This window comes from Aquarana catesbeiana, linkage group LG02, assembly GCF_042186555.1.
Source record: "Aquarana catesbeiana isolate 2022-GZ linkage group LG02, ASM4218655v1, whole genome shotgun sequence".
Classification (NCBI taxonomy): Eukaryota; Metazoa; Chordata; class Amphibia; order Anura; family Ranidae; genus Aquarana; species Aquarana catesbeiana.
In genome coordinates this window covers 387,289,184-387,308,974 of record NC_133325.1, presented here as the reverse complement: position 1 = coordinate 387,308,974, position 19,791 = coordinate 387,289,184, and the positions used below count along the sequence as shown (strand labels likewise).

Here is a 19,791-nt window from a genome sequence, read left to right as displayed (position 1 = left end):
TGTGTTGGTCTCTCACATAAAACCCCAATAAAATACATTTACTTTTTTGGTTGTAACATGACAAAATGTGGAAAATTTCAAGGGGTGTGAATACTTTTTCAAGGCAGTGTATATACTTACAATGTTAACAATTATTTTACAATATTTTTTACCTCAGATCTAAACGAAAAGTTCTGGGAAGAAAAGATTCTGGAGAGGGTGCTGCAAAAAACAAAACAAGAGTTTTACCTGGATCGCCCCAGCAAGCAACGCCAGCAAGTTCTCAAAGATGCGCTGGTCTCATCTACAGAAATGCCAAAAAGTCAAACACATCAAATGAAGAGTTTAAGTTACTGCTCCTTAAAAAGGGCAGCAGATCAGAAACCAGTTACCGTATGTCAGCTACTGAAATACTGAAGAGCCCAGTAACTCCAAAGTCAATTGGTGATTTTCCCCTAGAGTCTACTTCTAGTTTTGAAGAACCTTTACAATCATCACCTGGCAGTGATACATTTTCCCCAGTATCACCTTCCACTCCTCGAGCCATGTCAGAAGGATTTACTTTAAAAACTGCTGCTTCAAGAGTAGGAAGGTCCCGCGTGCCTCCTGCTGCAAGCAGCAGTCGTTATAGTGTCAGGTGTCGGCTATACAATGCCCCAATGCAGGCCATCTCTGAAGGTGAAACAGAAAATTCAGATGGCAGTCCTCACGATGACAGATCATCACAAAATTCTACGTAGGACTATAAATTGTGCAACTTCTGGATTGCCACAAAATATTATAGACATATTGCTGGTCATTATTTAAAATAATTTATATAAAAGCCAACAAGAGGAAAAAATCCCTGCAAATTCACAAATTTGCTGTAAAGTTGGACGGAGAAGAGAATTAGTTTGCATTGGTTCCAATTAACATTTCCTGGAAAAAATATCCTGCCTTGGAAAACACTTTTAATTTATAGGAAACAATTGCAGGGTGCTCTAAACATTAAGGGCATAGAACAGCACTGATGAAAAACAAACAGAACAGACTAAAGAAATTATTAGTGCAATTATTCACCATTTACTATTCTATTAAAAATGGCATTTTATTGTGATTACCTAAGCTAAGCTTTTGTTTAAAAATAGTAACTGTTAATCTAATAAATCCACATTGATGGGGAAGTAATAGGAAAATTATATTGCTATGGAATAACTACTCATATTGTAAAAAACAAAAAATGCTGACATATTTCTTTGCTGAAGTGCTTCCCTGGGAACTAAGCAGATGAGAAAAAAAGGAAATATGTCTTGAAATAGGTATTTTTATACATTAGGGAATAAAAATAAGTAAGCTTTCGAAATAATGAAAATAGATTGTAAATAACTTATTTTTGATATATTTGTAAATAGGATTATTAACTAAAAGTGGATATGCAGCCAATCAAATAAAAGGCATTAGAAATCCTGAAAACTATGTGTAATGCTCATGATTAACATGTTGCAACACAAAAGGAATCCAAGATGAAGTCATGAAAGTTAAATTCTAGTTGTATTCTGTGAATACCATCTGCCCTGTTCTGCATCACGGTAATACTGGACATGACCGTTATTAGCAAAGATAATAATTAACAGCCTCAAACATTTTTTTACATTTTTAAATAATCATTTTTAAAGGTGTTTTTATGTAGAACTTAATTTCGAAGTACTGTAGCATTTATTCAACCTTTCAAGTTTACCATCATTTTAAACAGCAAATCCAATGAAATCTGGAAGGGTGCTTTCTTCTTAAGAATCTGATCTAAAATGAGTTAATCTCAATCAATTTTATCAGTTTTATAATGGGTACCAAATGATAGGTGCAATGACACAAAAGGAACCTAGAGGTCATCCCAAGTGTTAAGATGGCATCAAGCTATATTATTGAGGAAAAAAATGCACAATATTTTAGGGAATAACCTTGATGCAGGGTCTCCTGAATATGGCCCGAAGCCTTTTGCCTATGTAAGTAGACAAATTTATTAAAGCAGCACAAATAGCAACATTGAAATGTAGCAAAAAGTTAAAAATGATCCCCTAATTGCTATGACTACAGTAAATAACCAACCAACTCATTGGTTGGTATAATATTTGCTGTTGGTACTGCTTTACAGAAAAAGCCTGCAACAGTTGCCACTGTTTTTTTTCAAGTTCTGAACTGTGTTAATAATTTGAAGGGAATATATATTTACAAAAGCTCCTTACTATTTAACTTAATCAAGAGTGTAGCGAGCTTGCCAGTTACGTAATTTAGGCAGCTGATAGGATTGAAAGCACTTGAAGCTTCCAGTCCTCTATTCTGAAAAATAAAATTTGTTATAGGATTGAGATTGTCTGCAGTGAATATTTCCTAGGAATACTGAAGGGAGATGTTTATTTTAAAAATAGCAAACATCATAAAGTTGTAGCATGTCTTTTTTTTCTTGTATATGTGTACCCAATTATCCCTACTAGTGAATAAAAGGTGCTTTTCTGTATGGCTGAATGAAAACCTGGTTGCATATGCTCCAGTACACTTAGTGGAAGTGCCATTAAAAGGTAAAATAACTGTGACAAACTGCAAAAGAGCACAACAAACAAAAAAAAAAAAAAAAAAAGAAGCGCACATGTAAAAAAAAAAAATACTAATTAAACAAACACATTCTTAATATGCATGGACTAAATGAAAAACATGAAAATTACATGATTTCACCATTTAAAGCTACCATGTATATGAAAATGACTACTTGTCAGGCATTTCAGTTAACTGTAAATGATGACATTTTTTTTCCTTTTTTAGCTTTTACTGATGGCATTGATAAATACTGTTTATTTTGTTGTATGATTTTGCTGTATGGGCCAACAGTATATGCATGACGGCTGTCTGATTCACTGAAGCCTACAAGGAAATGGTTAGCCAAGTTAATATATCACAACTATCGTATTCTGCATTAGTCAGTTTATTCTTTCTATTGCAGGCATGGGTATTTCCCACAAATGGAAAATGGACAAAGAATGGTTCAGGGATCGCAGCGGCAATCCTTGTCATAACTCCCTACCAAAACAAAGTTTGATATGAAATTATATGTAAATTCAGAATACTTTAATAACCCCAAAGGGATATGTCACAAGATTCAGAGAAACAATAGCTCCAAGCTAGCTATGTATGTTTAACAATTGGAAAATGTGAAACTGTGATCTGGGAAATCGCTTTATTATCTTGCAATGCCCATGCATTTTTGCAATTGTTACAGCACAATTATTGTGTTGTCAGTGTTGTACAGTTAAATCAAGATGATGGAAAATGAAATAACCACCTAATCTATTTTAAGTGCTGTCATAGTTTTACTATCCCTGGCATCAAATTAAAGCAATTAAAATACATGAACGAGAATACTTACAGTAGGTAAAAACAGCTTTAATTTAATATTTTCAATTTCCCCTTTCACACCTAAAACCATTGTTAAGCTATGCTTAAATGATATGCTCCAAAACCAGTCATATAGCTGTCCCGGTGACCCAGGCCTGGACCAATTCTGCCTTTCTTCAAATCCAGATGAAAGTATTGGATTTTCACATCGGTTATTACATTCACTATTGTATTCTTGTAGTCCTTGTTAGGGATATCTTTGATGCACTGAAGAAGTGAATAGTACAGGAGAGGGAAAACATTTTCGTTGGTGTTTTCTGTAAGGTGAAAGGACAAAAAAGTTTCTAGCTTTAAATACCTTAACAAAACCTTTACAGAATTTCACCAGCCTCACATTTCATGTGTTTATGTGTCTGCATGCATGTTTCTATAACTTGACAAAGCTTGAAAAATTCTCATGCTAGTCACATTTGCTGTGTTAACGATGAAAATGTAAGGAGGTTAGGGAGGTGTTCACTGCATAGTTAGTAGAAGAGGATGTCTAAATATGTTATTCAGTACCTTTGTATTATCCAAATCATACATAAACTTTCTTAAAAGGTTTACCCAATTACCATGAAAAGTTGAAATGATCTTGATGATGAATGAACAGAGAAAATTCATGGACAGCAAATAGAGTCATTAACAAAAGGATCTGGGGAGATTAAAGATGAACTACAAAAAAAGTATAAATGATCATTTATATTTAGTGGACTTGGAAAAGCAATTTTACCTACCTGATTCTCTGCTCCAGCAGGCCCTTATGTGTTGTTACATGTACCCTGGTGGTCTATGGTCCATATGATGTCTCCAAAACAGAGCCCATAACCCTGTATTGGATGTGAGGACACTGAGGAACAGTCCACTGCCGCATCATAGAGGAGAGTCGCCTGCCGGGGAAGCAGAGGATTAGATAAGTTAGTGCTTTTCCCATCCCCTAGACCTAAAGAAGCATTTCACAAGCTTTTACTGTTCCCAAAGTTGGACTTTAAAGATAAAGCTGTTAAATATTCTTAAGTTATTGGAAGAAAGTGGATTTTTAAGAAAGTGATTTGCACTTTTGATTATAAGTTAAGTCACAGTTGTCAGCAAGTTTTTTAGGTCTTACAGTTCAAACAGATTAGAGTCAACAATACAGTTGTGTACTGAAGAACAAAGAAGGACACCAAGTAAGTTGAGAAGATGGCATTTAGCAGGGTTAGATGTGGCTGATCTGGAATTGTTGTACAAGAAATGCTGCAAAGTGGAACTAAACCCACTGATTTACCTGTTTCCCAAAAGAAAGCTGAAGTTATAAATGTACAATAAATGTAATTAAATCCTTATTCAGACACACCAATATTGTTTTTCTGCAGTGTTTTCAAATACTGCCTACTAGCGTATGTGCAGTGTGTGCTACATTTAAGACTAGCCTCTGACGATAAAGGTCACTGTAGCCAGTGTGCTGTTGTCAGCTCTCAGTTGGACTGTTGTCAAATAGTTGGTGTCATAGCTGGTCATATGCAGTGCCATGGCAAATGTAGATCTAAATAGAGGCTAAGATGGTGCCGTCTTTAGCGTCAAAATGATAGGAGGGTTTAGTTCCACTTTAAGTAACCCTTTCCAGAGGGAAACATAAAGACTGCCAGGACTAATGTCCTTCAGCAAATGGCAGCCTGGAAAAGTCACTCTGGAAAGGTCACTTTTAACAGATGAAACATCAGTAAGTTGCATTGGTGCTCTTTTTCGTTAGAGGGAATTCTTATATGAGTCTGTACTTGGTAATGCTGTCTTCATAAATAACTTGTAGAAAAACAGCCTGTAAGAATAAATAGACTTTAAAAACACTACCATTTGAACCAGCTAAACGTAAGCTTGAACAAAAATATATTCGCAAACTAGATTTGTAATGACAAATCTAGCCATTTTACATGTTTAAAAGCTCTTTAACATTTTCCTAACCCCATATTTAAATGTTGTCTGATCCAAAAAGTAGCCTTATCAGGTATAAAGATGACCCAAGACCAGCATGGGAATGAGTTTATGAGAATATAAGTGTGTGAAATAAAAGCTTGTATATGGCAAGAGATAGAGAAAGGAATTATAGAACAGCAAATAACTGCTGCTCCTTTGTTTCTGAACTGGCCTCTGATTTATAAAGCTCTAAATGGCAATAGGCGATATCAAAGTGAAGAGAAAAAAATGTGAAATCAAAGAGGGTAACAAAAATGGCTCTACTGAAAAGAAAGTGAATTACAGTAGACTAAATTATCAATGATGGCAAAGTGTGGAAAGTATTTATATACTGCTTAAGTAAATCACCTTTTAACAAAGGAATCCAATAAGACCAATATTTTAACAAATAAGATGAAAGCTTTTTTTATTTAAATAACACACTTTATACATCACCACAAACAATATATATGGCTTCAGTCCATGTTTAGGGAAGAAAAAACATTTTAAACCCTTAATTTTTATCTGTATCCTAGAGTTATAAGAGATATTAAGTGTAATTGCTTAGTATATTTTATTTCTTCACATAACTAAAAAAAAGGTTTATATCCATAATAATTTCAACTGTGTTAGTATAGTTTTTCATGAAGAAAATGTGTCTTAATAAAACGCTTGGTTCATAAACTTAGCTCAAACTGTAAGGTGCATTGGCCCATTTTGTCACTCAGACTTCAAAGGGTTTTCATTAATTATATAATATAATTATATCATATATTAAAACAGAAAGAATTTATATGAATAAAAGTGATTAGATGCATATGGTTTGGTTATTCGTGTGCATTTCTAATTGAAGATACAGACCATAAAATATCTAGCCAATAAACTATAATTATGTGTGAATATGTTTGTGAATTAAGTGTTATGAAAATTCTTGTGCACAGTATGGTAGATGCTCAGAGTTTTTTTAATTCCTATTGGCCTGCACTGAAATCATTAATATGTAAACACAGTCATTTAGCATCAACACTACAAAAAGATATTATTGCCTTATTTCAATGTTGGTGTGTTCATTACTATGCATATGATTATTTTCATTTTCACTCAGTTCCTAATTTAATTATGACTCAAAACAGTTATTAAACACTTATCTTTCTACAAAACTCTTTCTTTCTACAAAAGAATGTTAAATTCTGTAAAATATGGCCTGTAAGTTACATTTTATAAATAGCAACTATTTTTTAATTCACAGGAGACCAATCACACTCAACAAAAATTGCTTCAGTCCCATAAAATGAAATAGCTTGTCATTTAAGTGAAACACATATGGGGGGGGTTGATTTACTGAATTCAAATAGGATGCTCCTATTGCAAGGTACTTTTCTCTTAGCTTGAATGTAGTAAAATTTTACTTTGCAAAGAACACCCAATCATGGTATAAAAAAAAAACAGCGGAGGGAATTTACTAAGACCCCTTTCACACTGCGGGCATTTTTCAGGCGCTACAGCTCTAAAAATAGCGCCTGCATAGCGCCTGAAAAAACTACTCCATCCACTCCAATGTGAAAGCCAGTGGGCTTTCACACTGGAGCGGTGCGGTGGCAGGGCGTCACAAAAAGTCCTGCCAGCAGCTTCTTTGGAGCGGTGATGGAGTGGTGGACTTACCGCTCCTCCACCGCGGCTCCCCATTGAAATCAATAGGGCATCGCTGCGATACTGCCGGCAAAACGCTGCTCCGGTGCTGTTTTGCGGGCGGATTCAACCACTTTTTGCCCGCTAGCGGGGGGTTAAAACAGCCCCGCTAGCGGCCGAATAGCGCCGCTAAAACGATGGTAAAGCGGTGCTAAAAATAGCGCCGCTTTACCGCTGATGCCCTAGGCGGCTCGGTGTGAAAGGGGTCTTAAACTGGAGTAGACAAAATCTGGAGCAGCTGTGCACAGTATCCAATCAGCGTCTAACTCCAGCTTGTTCAGTTAATCTTTGAAAAAAAAAAGTTAGAGGCTAAATAGGTGTAATGCACAGCTGCTTCAGATTCTATCTGAAAGACGCCTGCAGATGGCATTTACTTAGCTAAGGGAAATTTCCCTTTCAACTTAAACAGCCTATTTGTCTTTAGTAAATCAACCCTATGGACTTACACAGGATATACTACTCGGAACAGAAAAAAATCTTATATTTCTCCACAGAATGCAATGGATGGCACATTCATCCATAGTGTTAGCAGTACCATTATTTCAAATTAGAAATGTCAAGATGTCATTAGAAAATAGTCTGGTTGCTAGAAAATTAAAATGTTATTCTGATTTAGAATCGAGACCCACAGTTGGCAGACACATATTTAAAAATACGTTTTAAATAAAATACCACTAATAATTTTCCCTGTTTACTTAGCTCTAAGCACTACTTAGCAAATTTTTGGGGTGCTATAGCTTTTTTAGAAAACTTTTTAAACTACTTGTACAACTGCCTTTATACATGCACTGTGCTGTGTTGCAATCTAATATTTTTTATCTCCTATAAGATGGCATAGAGAACCGCCACAATCACTTGAAGCTGTACTTTGCACTTAATTGAAGATTAAATTGAACATCACGTAAACAATCAATCAATCTGTTCTGTTCTAGTGGTACTCAGTCTCCCCTACAACCAAATTCTGTATACTGTCCCTGAACTATGCCAAACTGAAGGGCACCTTTTTACTTTCTCCTTAAATGTAAAATGTTTACGTTTTGGCTGCTCTACAATGTCTTTATACTAAAATAAAACCTAAACCAACATTTCAGAAAATAGAATTTCATATTATTTGTAGGTCCTTCACATAATGCCTAAATTAAATATTTAATGGAGTTAAAACCTTCTTTATTACCACACTGAATGTTTACAAAAGACCTGACTAGCACAATTGCTATATTAACATGTAATTATTAGTAAGGGCATTATAACAAAGGAAGATATTAATTAAAACATAGTTTTATCAAAGAAATATAATTATTTATTCTGCATATAATATCAAAATATAATTGGATAATACTTTGAACTTGAACAGTCAGCTAATTTAGAATTAAACTCTTCATTTGAGATTAAGTCAATGTTAAAGATCTATATTAGTTTGTAATCTAGTTTGAAGGAAGCGAAAAAAATAAAAATATACCATTAATGCACCATGCAGAAATTTAATATCAGAATATCTACAATATTTTTTTAAATTAACATGTATTTAAGCCAAGTTATTAGAAAGGTCATTACTATACCAGCACTGATCAACTACCAGCCTTCCAGTAGTGGCCCCTCCATCATTCTCAGATGTCAGTGGGGGTGTAGCTGCGGTGCATTACATAGTATTAAGTATTACTGTCTAGCATAATTGGTAGAGAGGTGCTACCAAGAGGTTGACTCAAAACTTGTGCCATTGAAGACCTAGGGCTAGTAGTTTGAATTATTATGAGCACGTCTCATTGCCCATCAAATATGACTGCCAATCAACTACTAGTTAATTATAAATAAAACCAGACCAAAACTATTTCCAGAAATGACAAGTGAAATTAGATTATCTTGTCCTCTAATAAAAGCCAGGAAGCCCATTTTAGGGTTGGTTTCCTCTCAACGTTCTAGAGCATTGTCCCAGATTATTTCAATATAGTTCAAAAAACATTTACTGTATATGTGATGAAAAATAATGTGAAGTTGTGTTTGAAAAATAACCATTTAAGCTATCTAATATAACAAAATCCCGTCACAGTTAAAACAGTCAACTTTACCTATACACTCACAGAACTGTTACATCTAAAGGCAACCCTACCAGCTTTTTACATTTATCTCACAATATATTTTTACTTGTGGCCACATGTTCTATAGGCACTGATTAGTGCGTGGTTATTATTTTTTTAACTTGACAACCGTAATGCACACTGACAAGCCAAAGTAAACTTTTCAAAACAAGTACTGTATCAATGTAAACTATGAAAGTAAATTATGTAATATCTGTATTATTTCATATTACATTGATAATGTGCAAATTGTAGTAACTCAAAACAGCCTATCAGAAATCATCTTTTAACTGGTTTCACTGCAGCAGTTTGAAAGCTCATTCATTGCTAGAGGTCACTGCGTATTGTATATAGGATTTTATCATGATTTTTCTTTTGTCAGTCAACAGTACTGTCCTTGCATGTTTTGCTGCCTATACCAAGGACTATGTCAGTGGCATTACTGTAGCATCTATAGCACTTTACATTTATTTTTTGATATACATATCCAAGTTGCTTACAGTAGTATGTAAAGCTCATGGCTTGACAGCTGTTATCATCATGCAAAATGACTGTTAACAGTTTATTGCTGATAGAATGCCAAAATTCCATGTAAAGAACAGCTATTTTAATATGTTAAAGTATCCACATTTTAGAACTAGATTTTAAGGCAATAATTGTTAATATTGCCATGTTTCAGGCTGAATTTGAAGAGGCAACTCCAGATGTTATTCAGCAAAGTGTAAAAAGAGATGAAAATTTTCAAATAATCTGATTAAAAACTTCCACAGCAAAATAGCAGCTGGAAAATTATTTTTTGTGATAACCAAACGTAGAAGGTTAGAAAGCTGTATAAAAACTAGAAGAAATAAAATGAAGGTGATGACCTAGCAACTCAAGGAATACTACTTATCATTAGGAATGCTGTGGGTGTCAGAAATGGTTCTTCTTCATAGTGGTTTTTGAATGAGTTTGGCATTGGAGGCACAGAAAAAGCAAGCATGTATAGTCATAGTTGATAATATACAAACAGCTATAATGAGTGATAAAAGATGTGTTTGGAATGGGTGAAATTAGTGTTTGGAGTTTGCCATATTTATATAAGCCAGGAAAAATACTAACTTCATGTATTCACTGCATGTACTGTTGATGATTATTACCTATTCAACCAAAAGAGCTATGGAATATTTGTAGAGTTGTGCCAAGCTTTATTGAATTATTTAGGATGAACAGTTTTATTAATTAATTTCTAGCACATCACTGATGAAAGGGGGCTCTGGTTGTGTTTGTTTTACAAATGTGCCAACAGATCACACAGATACTAGAATGATTATTCAAATGGAAATTATTCAAAACTCTAGAATGATTCTTTACCCATAGTTATCAATGTCCAAATATTCAACACTGAATGGTTTAGAAGCCGGTTTTCAGTTTAGCATCCTTCCGAATCTATGTTCTGTTTGCACTGACATAACCAAGTTTTGTTTTATTATGCAATTTTTTGTTTCTAATAATTACCGTAACATTGATTGAAGTAAGGAGTTGAAGTGGAAAAGAAAGTAGTAACATTACTTGCCAAATCATGTTAAAAGATTGCATTGCTACAATAGACATTGGATCTCTGGCTATTGGTGTTGGATGAAGGTTTATTTTTCCTTTGATTTACTCCATTGCCAAAATAATAAGCAATGCTGTGTACTACAATCTGTTCCTGAGCCTTAAGCCAGGTAAACAATATCTAGCTCAATCAACAACTAGATGTAGGAAGCTATACAAAATAAGGAATATCAAGTGAGGTTACAGTGTTACTATTTTGGTACTAATACCAGTACTTGCTGGCGGAAAAGACAATGGTTAATGGACTTGCATCCATTTTGTATTTTTTTGTAATATCTGTAAATACGAACTTTTTAAATTGTTGCAAAATGTTTTTTTCTTTTGTAAAATGTTTTCAGAGTTTACATTAAATCTAAGCCTTTGTATATTTTAGAGCCGTGCAACACTTTAAGTCTTGTATTTATTTTTTAGTAAAAATGGTGACAATTTCATTTTGTGAACCCAAATAAAATGTGTCAGAAAAAAAGTTTGACTACATAGAAAGTGTGTATAGAAGCTGCAAATAAACGTTACTGCAATTAAAATACAATGTAGCAGAGTGTTTATTTGGGTTTTCCCCAAACCACATAATACACATTGGATGATGCAAATACTGTGTCTTAGGTTCAAGATGCATTGCTGCAGATTATATTTAATGATGTCACAGTGGGTTAATATTTGGATGAAAACTTGAAAACTTGAATTTGGCTCAGAAGTATGTTCCCTGCAGCCATAGGTGTGCACACGGGGTGTGCATTATATCTGGCCCTGCTAATTCAGCAGGAGGGGCCGACAGAAGAAAGGGGAGTCCAACTGGCACATTTTGGGCACCCCCCACTCTGCAGCAATTTAAAAAAAAACCCTACCAACACCATCCAATGCCCTACCGACTATCACCATCCACTGCCGTACTGATACCAACCTCTGCCCTACTGACACCCACTGCTCTACTGATACTGTCCACTGCCCTACTGACCCTGTCCACTGCCCTACTGACCCCGTCCATTGCTCTACTGACTAACACCATCCACTGCTTTACTGACTAACATTGTCCACTGCTCGTCTGACACCAACCTCTGCCCTACTGACACCAACCTCTGCTCTACTTGACCCTGTCCATAGCTCTACTGACTAACACCGTCCACTGCTCTACTGACCCTGTCTACCTCTCTCCTGAATAACACCATCCACTGCCCTACTGACCCCGTCCACTGCCCTACTGACCCTGTCCACTGCTCTACTGAATAACACCGTCCACTGCCCTACTAACACCACCCACTGCTTTACTGACAAAGTTTACTGACATAATATTTGTTTACATTTATTTATAAGAGTGTGTGTATATATATATATATATATATATATATATATATATATATATATATATATATATATATATATATATACACACACACATGCATGCATGTGTGTTTGAGCTTTGGGGTGCACAACCTAATGCTATAGGCTGCACATACCAGTGCCTGCAGTGGCAAAGTCCTTTAGGAAGCTTTACTATAATGGTAAATTATCTTTTTCTGGATATGCAGCCCTCAGTAGACATATTGCAGCTCACAGTAGATATAATGCAGGCCTTTTGCTGCCAGGGCAGTTTTTGCATTTTTTGCACACATGTTAAATAATCATTATAGGCTTGAATATTAGTTTAATCCCCCAACAATTACATATTATCTGAAAGCAGAGACCCTGGAAAATACAATGGTGGTAGTTTACATTTTTTATGTCCCATGATATTAGCATATGAGCAAATTTTCAGTAAAAAATACACAGAATTTACATAAACACAATATAGTACTAATTTTTGTTAAATAAAATATAAAATATGAGGGTGCTGGGCATGGCAGACAGCCGAGAAGATGTTCATGACTTAATGTAGCTCTCAGAGCATCAGCATAAGCCGAGGCATTTTCAGGGAAGAGGGGCACTAGAGAACACCACAGCCGGGTGAAGGAGGGAGAGGTGCACATACCCAGCTAAGATGGGGAAATGGAAAGTGTGGGATGGACTTTTTTAGCCCTGCTGGCACCTCCTCTATCCAAGATGCCACTGTAGCAGGCTGCTCTCCAGCCTCCTCAGCCAGCATATCTCCAGTCAGAGGGCTAGAGGGAAGAACAAACAAGGGAACTCCAGACTGAAGCAGAACAACTTATAGCCTCTCTCAGGTGAGCCCAGCGCTGATCATAACTCCCTCGAGGATACCAGGGAATACATAGAACCATAGAGAACTACCCTACATCTAGTCAGCAAATGCTGGATACTACCCTTAAGGACATGTTAGTGTGTATGTTAGTGCACAGAGATTTGATGTCCTTTATAACTCAGGTCAAATATGAAGTTTCTGAATTTGGGGATGGGATTAACCATGTGGAAACCAAAATGAGGGAATTCGTAACAGCCCAAAATGAATTAGTAGATGCCCATAATGATACAGAGAAAGAGATCTAAAAGCTGAAGCTTAAAAAAGAAGATGATCTGGAGGATCAATCCTGTTGAAGCAATGTCAAATTCAGGTGTATTTTAGAAACAGCCCTCTGCTGATCTGCATCATTGTGTGCAACAACTGATCTCCTCCCTGCTACCTGATGTCCCAGTACGTGAAGTGGTGGTTGATAGAATGCATAGACTGCCGAAACCATCTGATGTCTCAAAGCGCCTACCGTGGGATGTATTTGCAAAAATCCACTTCTTCCATGTCAAGGAACAAATAATGCAACTCACACCAGGTCTTTTCTCTGCCTAACCTGTGTTCTGACATTACCCTCTGCGCACATCTTTCGAAAGATACCATCCTTGCTCGCAAACAATTGTTGTCTATTACTCAAATCTTGAGAACTAACAAAGTGCCATAAAAAAGGGCTACCCCCACAAAATTACTCATAACTAAGGAGTGTACTTCCCATGTATTTACTTCAGTTGATGAAGGCATGTGTTTGGCTAAACAGTGGGGACTTCTACCATCTTCAGAAAATATGCAATGCACCAAATTCTCCCCTAGTAGGGTCACCCCATCATGCGATCACTAACTTAGTTGTGAGCTACTTAGTGCGACTTGAGGACTTTCTGAGATTTTGGCCCACTTTAGCGGATTGCTAAAGTTTGCTGCTTGTGGTTTGATCAATATTATCTATACCATCGTCAATTTATACACACCCAATAAGGAGCAACTATCCTTTCTCCATAAATTGTTGAAGCTAGTTAACAAAATACAAGAAGGTTATCTTGTCCTACTTGGAGATTTCAACTCCATAGTGGATTAATCCTTTGATACTTCAACCACTAACCCATTTTCAATGCATCCTCTCAAACCTCTTATGCACACTGCCAATTTGTACGATCCATGGCGCAGTTTGCACCCTTCTGAAAGGGACTACACATTTTTCTAGGCATCTCATAAATTCTATTTGAGGATTGACTTAAAGCTCATGGACCTGCATCTTCTTTATAACGTGGTTCATACTGATATTTAAAATATATAGTAATCAGATCATGCCTCCTGCATCGGTGCAGGAGACACAGCGTACAACAATCCTACCTATGGTGTGTAACAATACATTCCTTCTCACTAATTGATCACATATGTAAGGACTGACTATCCAACTTAAGGATTTTTTTCAGTGAAACACTAAGGTGTTTACAGTGGGGTGTTCACATAAAGCTTTTAGCAGAGGACTACTGATATAACTAGCAGCCAGGGAAAGAAAACGGTCTCTCAATAACATACTTTCTAAAATAAAACCTTAGAGGCACAACATAGAAGAACAGCTAAGCAGGCCATAAGGTTGAGAACTTCAAAAATGCAGGAATTAGTTCAGGCTGATATTACTATCTCTTAAAAAAAATTATCTGAAGCAATTAAAAGCTATTTATTACTCTTGTGGTAATAAGGGAGGTAAACTTTTAGCCAATCAGCTGTAAAAATGGTAGGTGAAGACCAAAATCTGTTAAACCAACATAATTCTTCTAAAATTTACCATCATATAGATACAGTAAATTCTTTTATGAAACACTATGAGACTCTATTTAATTTTGGAGCAGATCAGAGCACTCCGCTACCTACTGACATGATCTCTGAATTCTTGAGCTCTCTGAACCTCCCATCTATCGACGCTCAAACATTGAATTCTCTAAATGCTCAATTTTCTTAGCAGAAATAAAGAAAGTAATAGCTTCTCTCCTGAACAATAAGTCCTCATGGGGTAGATGTTTTTTCTGCAGAATATTACATACCTGTAGGGCTTCAAGATGTGCTGGTTCCTCATTTGCAGATTCTGTTCAATTAGGCTGCATCCTCTAGTTCTTTACTAAAAGAAATGCTACGGACTATAACATTACCTAAGCCAAGGAAGGAGCCAAATTGCCCTCAAAATGTTAAACTAATATCTCTGCTCAATACAGATTTGAAGATACAGTATACGCCAAAATCCTGGATAATAGGTTGGCTGAGGTTAATCCCGCGGTTATGAAATTCAAACAGGTGGGGTTTGTTAAGGGCTGGCAGGCTCCACATGGCACCAAGTGTATGCTTAATCTGTTAACCCATGTTAAGTCTCATAAGATTCCCACAATGTTTCACCAAGGGATTATTATACTGATTACCTGTCCATGCAACGCTGCTCTGGTATTATGCTTTTACGCTACAAGGGCTATCTATCCTTATTTATGTATACGCACCTTTGGATGATTGCACTATGGGGGGGGGGGGGTTGTTGGGTTAGTTTTGTATATTGGTGCATTGTTTTACCAAAAATGTTTAATAAAAATAATTTTCAAAAAAAGATTGCCACAATGTTCCTTATGCGTGACACTGAAAAAACAGACCGGGTTCACTCGGGATAACTGTGAGCAAATTTGCGCACATTCGGGGTGCAAGGGTTTGAGTATTCAGCCATTTCTGCACTATACATGGCACCATCAGCCCAGATATATACAGTATCTCACAAAAGTAAGTACACCCCTCACATTTTAGTAAATATTTTATTATATCTTTTCATGTGACAACACTGAAGAAATTACACTTTTCTACAATGTAAAGTAGTGAGTGTACAGCTTGTATAACAGTGTAAATTTGCTGTCCCCTCTAAATAACTGAACACACAGCCATTATCGTCAAAAACTTTGGCAACAAAAGTGAGTACACCCCTAAGTGAAAATGTTCAAATTGGGCCCAAAGTGTCAATATTTTGTGTGGCCACCATTATTTTCCAGCACTGCCTTAACCCTCTTGGGCATGGGGTTCACCAGAGCTTTACAGGTTGCCACTGGAGTCCTCTTCCACTCCTCCATGATGACATCACGGACCTGGTGTATGTTAGAGATCTTGCGCACCTTCCGTCTGAGGATGCACCACAGATGCTCAATAGGGTTTAGGTCTGTTGACATACTTGGCCAGTCCATCACCTTTACCCTTAGCTTCTTTAGCAAGGCAGCGGTTGTCTTGGAGGTGTGTTTGGGGTCGTTATCATGTTGGAATACTGCCCAGTCCCTGAAAAGAGGGGATCGTGCTCTGCTTCAGTATGTCACAGTACATGTTGGCATTCATAGTTCCCTCAATGATCTGTAGCTCCCCAGTGCTGGCAGCACTCATGCAGCCCCAGACCATGACACTCCCACCACCATGCTTGACTGTATGCAAGACACACTTGTCTTTGTACTTCTTACCTGGTTGCCCACATACACGCTTGACACCATCTGAACCAAATAAGTTTATCTTGCTCTCATCAGACCACAGGACATGGTTCCAGTAATCCAGGTCCTTAGTCTGCTTGTCTTCAGAAAACTGTTTGCGGGCTTTCTTGTGCATTATCTTTAGAAGAGGCTTCCTTCTGGGACGACAGCCATGCAGATCAATTTGATGCAGTGTGCGGTGTATGGTCTGAGCACTGACAGGCTGACCCCCCCACCCCTTCAACCTCTGCAACATTGCTGGCAGCACTCATATGCGTATTTCCCAAAGATAACCTCTGGATATGACGCTGAGCACGTGCATTCAACTTCTTTGGTCGACCATGGCGAGGCCTGTTCTAAGTGGAACCTGTCTTGTTAAACCGCTGTATGGTCTTGTCCACCGTGTTGCAGCTCAGTTTCAGGGTCTTGGCAATCTTCTTATAGCCTAGGCCATCTTTATGTAGAGCAAACAATTCTTTTTTTCATATCCTCAGAGAGTTCTTTGCCATTAGGTGCCATGTTGAACTTCCAGTGACCAGTATGAGAGAGTGAGAGCGATAACACCAAATGTAACCGTTTGCCGGCCGACCACCTGCCATCATTTGACAGCGGCAGAATGGCTCCCCTGCGCAAATTGCCATAGCTGTACGGCGGCCGCTTTAAGGGGTAAGGGGGCACACGTGCACCTGCCGTGGTACTGAGGAGCCGATGCACGTGCCCGGCAGCCGCTATGTCCACCGGGCACCTGCGATCGCTTCTGACAGAGCCAGAACGAGGATCTGTGTGTGTAAACACACAAATCCACGTTCTGGCAAGGGAGAGGAGACAGATCGTGTGTTCCTAGTATATAGGAACACCGATCGGTCTCCTCCCCCAGACAGTCCCATCCCTCTACAGTTAGAACATGCTGAGGGAACACAGTTAACCCCTTGATTGCCCTCTAGTTTATACCCCTTTCCTGCCAGTGACATTTATACAGTAATCAGTGGCTTTTTTTAGCTCTATAAATGTCAGTGGCCCCAAAAAAGTGTCAAAAGTGTCCGATCTGTCTGTCGCAATGTCACAGTATTTTGAGGGGACAGCAAATTTACATTGTTATACAAGCTGTACACTCATTACTTTACATTGTAGCAAAGTGTAATTTCTTCAGTGTTGTCACGTGAAAAGATATAATAAAATATTTACACAAATGTGAGGGGTGTACAGTACTCACTTTTGTGAAATATTGTACTTCTAATATATTATCGGAAAAAACATCACTAATGGCACTGATTAGGGGGGTTCACTCTCCCAACTAATATTTTCTTTAATGATGGAACCCCCATAAAGAGCAATCAGACTCCACCCTGGTATTTCTGGAATTTCTGCTGATTATTCCCATAAGATTGGCTTATTTGCCGATAATGTCATATATACCCTAACCAACTTGGCTCCTTCTCTACAGGTATCTAAGTGATTGATATATTTGGGAAGGCATTTTACTACAAGGTGAATGTGTTTAAATCCCCAGCTTTACGTGTATACAGCAAAAAGGGGGGGGATGTATATCTCCATATACTGGGACTTTAAATGAAGCGCACAAGGAAAGGGGGATGGTGCGCCACCATCCCTATTTTAAATACAAAAATAAAAAACAAGTGTGGGACTTTAAATGAGGCAGGTCCAGACACAAATTTGAGAGTAAAGATAAAATTTATAATGTACATGAGTATAAGGTAGCGTAACGTTGTAAATAACAAATAGTTGCTCGGTGCATATGCAGACATCTTGGGAAGTACATAGCATACATATAAACAGAGTATAAAACATGATTGCCATAACAAGGGGACACTAATACATAATTCATGAGTATAACTTGTAGTATACAGTAAAATTCATAAAAATCTTGATGGGAATATGAGGGGTGGTAGCCTCAAAATCTTGACCCCTGGATGCCCGTTGTCACCTTTAATTTTTGCATTAGCTCTTGAACCTCTGGCCATTGCCATACTCCAAAACCCCAATATCTCTGGTTATCTGAAGGGCCATTCGACATACAAATTTGGGATGTATGCTGATGACGTTTTGATGTTTCTCACCAATCCTCTTGTTTCCTTGCCAAACTTATTTCAGACTCTATCAAAGTTTGCAGAGATTTCAGGCCTTTCCATAAACATGACAAAATCAAGTGCCCTCCCGATAGGCTACGCACCTGGAGAACTACTCCATCTTAAATCAGTCTATACTTTTATTTGGGCAGTTTCCCACCTCCCCTACCTAGGAATCAACCTGACTAAAGATTTTTGTAGACTCTTTGAGGCTAATCTCCCACCCATGGTGTCTAAACTTAAAGGTATCCTTAAACAATGGTCACACCTGCACATTTCATTTCTTGGTAGGATCACTGCACTTAAGATGACAATTCTCCCCAAACTTCTCTACCTTTTTAGATCCCTACCACTTAAAATTTCTAAAACCTACCTACACACTATTCAGGTGATGTTTAATAGACTCATTTGGAAGGACAAACCTCCACGCTTTGCCAGGGAGGTCTTGTACCGTTCCTCTAAAAGGGGAGGTTTGGGGGTTCCTCAAATATGGTATTACTACCTAGCCAGTAGATACACTCAACAAGCGCAATGGAACATTCACAACTCCAGAGTCCCTTGGGTGCAATTTGAAGGCGAATCCATCGCCCCTTTGTTTCTCCCAGGCCTTATGTGGTCAAATAATCCGGCTAGATCAGAAGTGGGTTCCAAAAATTTGATCACGCAGGCAGGCCTTCAACTCTGGGACACATATAAAAATACATACAATCTAGTTTCTGCTGTACCTCTAGGTGCCTCATTTCTAGGAGATTCTAGATTCCCCTTAGCCTATGATAGACCCTCCTCCTTCCAACTCTGGATTGATTTAAAATTAACTACATTAAATAAATTTTTCCTAAACTCAAAATTAATTTCGTTTTCTCAGTTGCAAACCAATTACCACATCCCAAACAGTGAATTTTATCATTTTCTACAAATACGTCACTTCTTCCAAAAGCATTATCCGGGCCCTTCTTTGACCTCCACGACTCTGTTTGAGGACATTTGCAATGATTCACCTCGCCAAAAAGGCCTTATTTCACTAATCTACATCAATTTAGAGGCTAACACTGAGGCATCAACCCTTAAATATAGATCACAATGGGAATCAGAAATAGATCTGGAGGACATTGACATAGACTGGGTAAAGGGCTGGCAAAATTTACGCAAGTGTACCAAATCCATTATGGTTCGTGAAACTGCCATCAAACTATTGACACGCTGGTACTACACCCCATTGCGGATTCACAAGATCTTCCCACAATCTTCCCATCTCTGTTTTAGGGGTTGCGCACAACAAGGCTCTTTTCTCCATACCTTTTGGGAATGCGAGAAGTTACGTCCCACATGGAATGAGATCCTGAAAGTGATAGACAAATTGGCAGGCA

At 37.5% G+C, this 19,791-nt stretch overlaps 1 protein-coding gene and 1 long non-coding RNA gene across 5 annotated transcripts in view; one reads left to right on the top strand and one right to left on the bottom strand.

Annotated features, from left to right (window-relative positions):
• NHS (NHS actin remodeling regulator) overlaps positions 1-11,205 on the top strand; it is a 263,463-nt gene extending 252,258 nt beyond the window's left edge. For all 4 annotated transcript variants that reach the window (XM_073615178.1, XM_073615177.1, XM_073615179.1 and 1 more), the window contains one exon: positions 158-11,205. In XM_073615178.1, the coding sequence (XP_073471279.1) occupies positions 158-719 (562 nt within the window). In that variant the 3' untranslated portion in view covers positions 720-11,205. The remainder of the gene's footprint in view (positions 1-157) is intronic.
• The window catches only part of LOC141128102 (uncharacterized), a 38,644-nt gene continuing 22,054 nt past the window's right edge, over positions 3,202-19,791 (bottom strand). The window contains exons 3-4 of the long non-coding RNA XR_012241642.1: positions 4,122-4,274; positions 3,202-3,662 (exon numbers count right to left, since the gene is read on the bottom strand). This is a non-coding gene — a long non-coding RNA (uncharacterized lncRNA). The remainder of the gene's footprint in view (positions 3,663-4,121; positions 4,275-19,791) is intronic.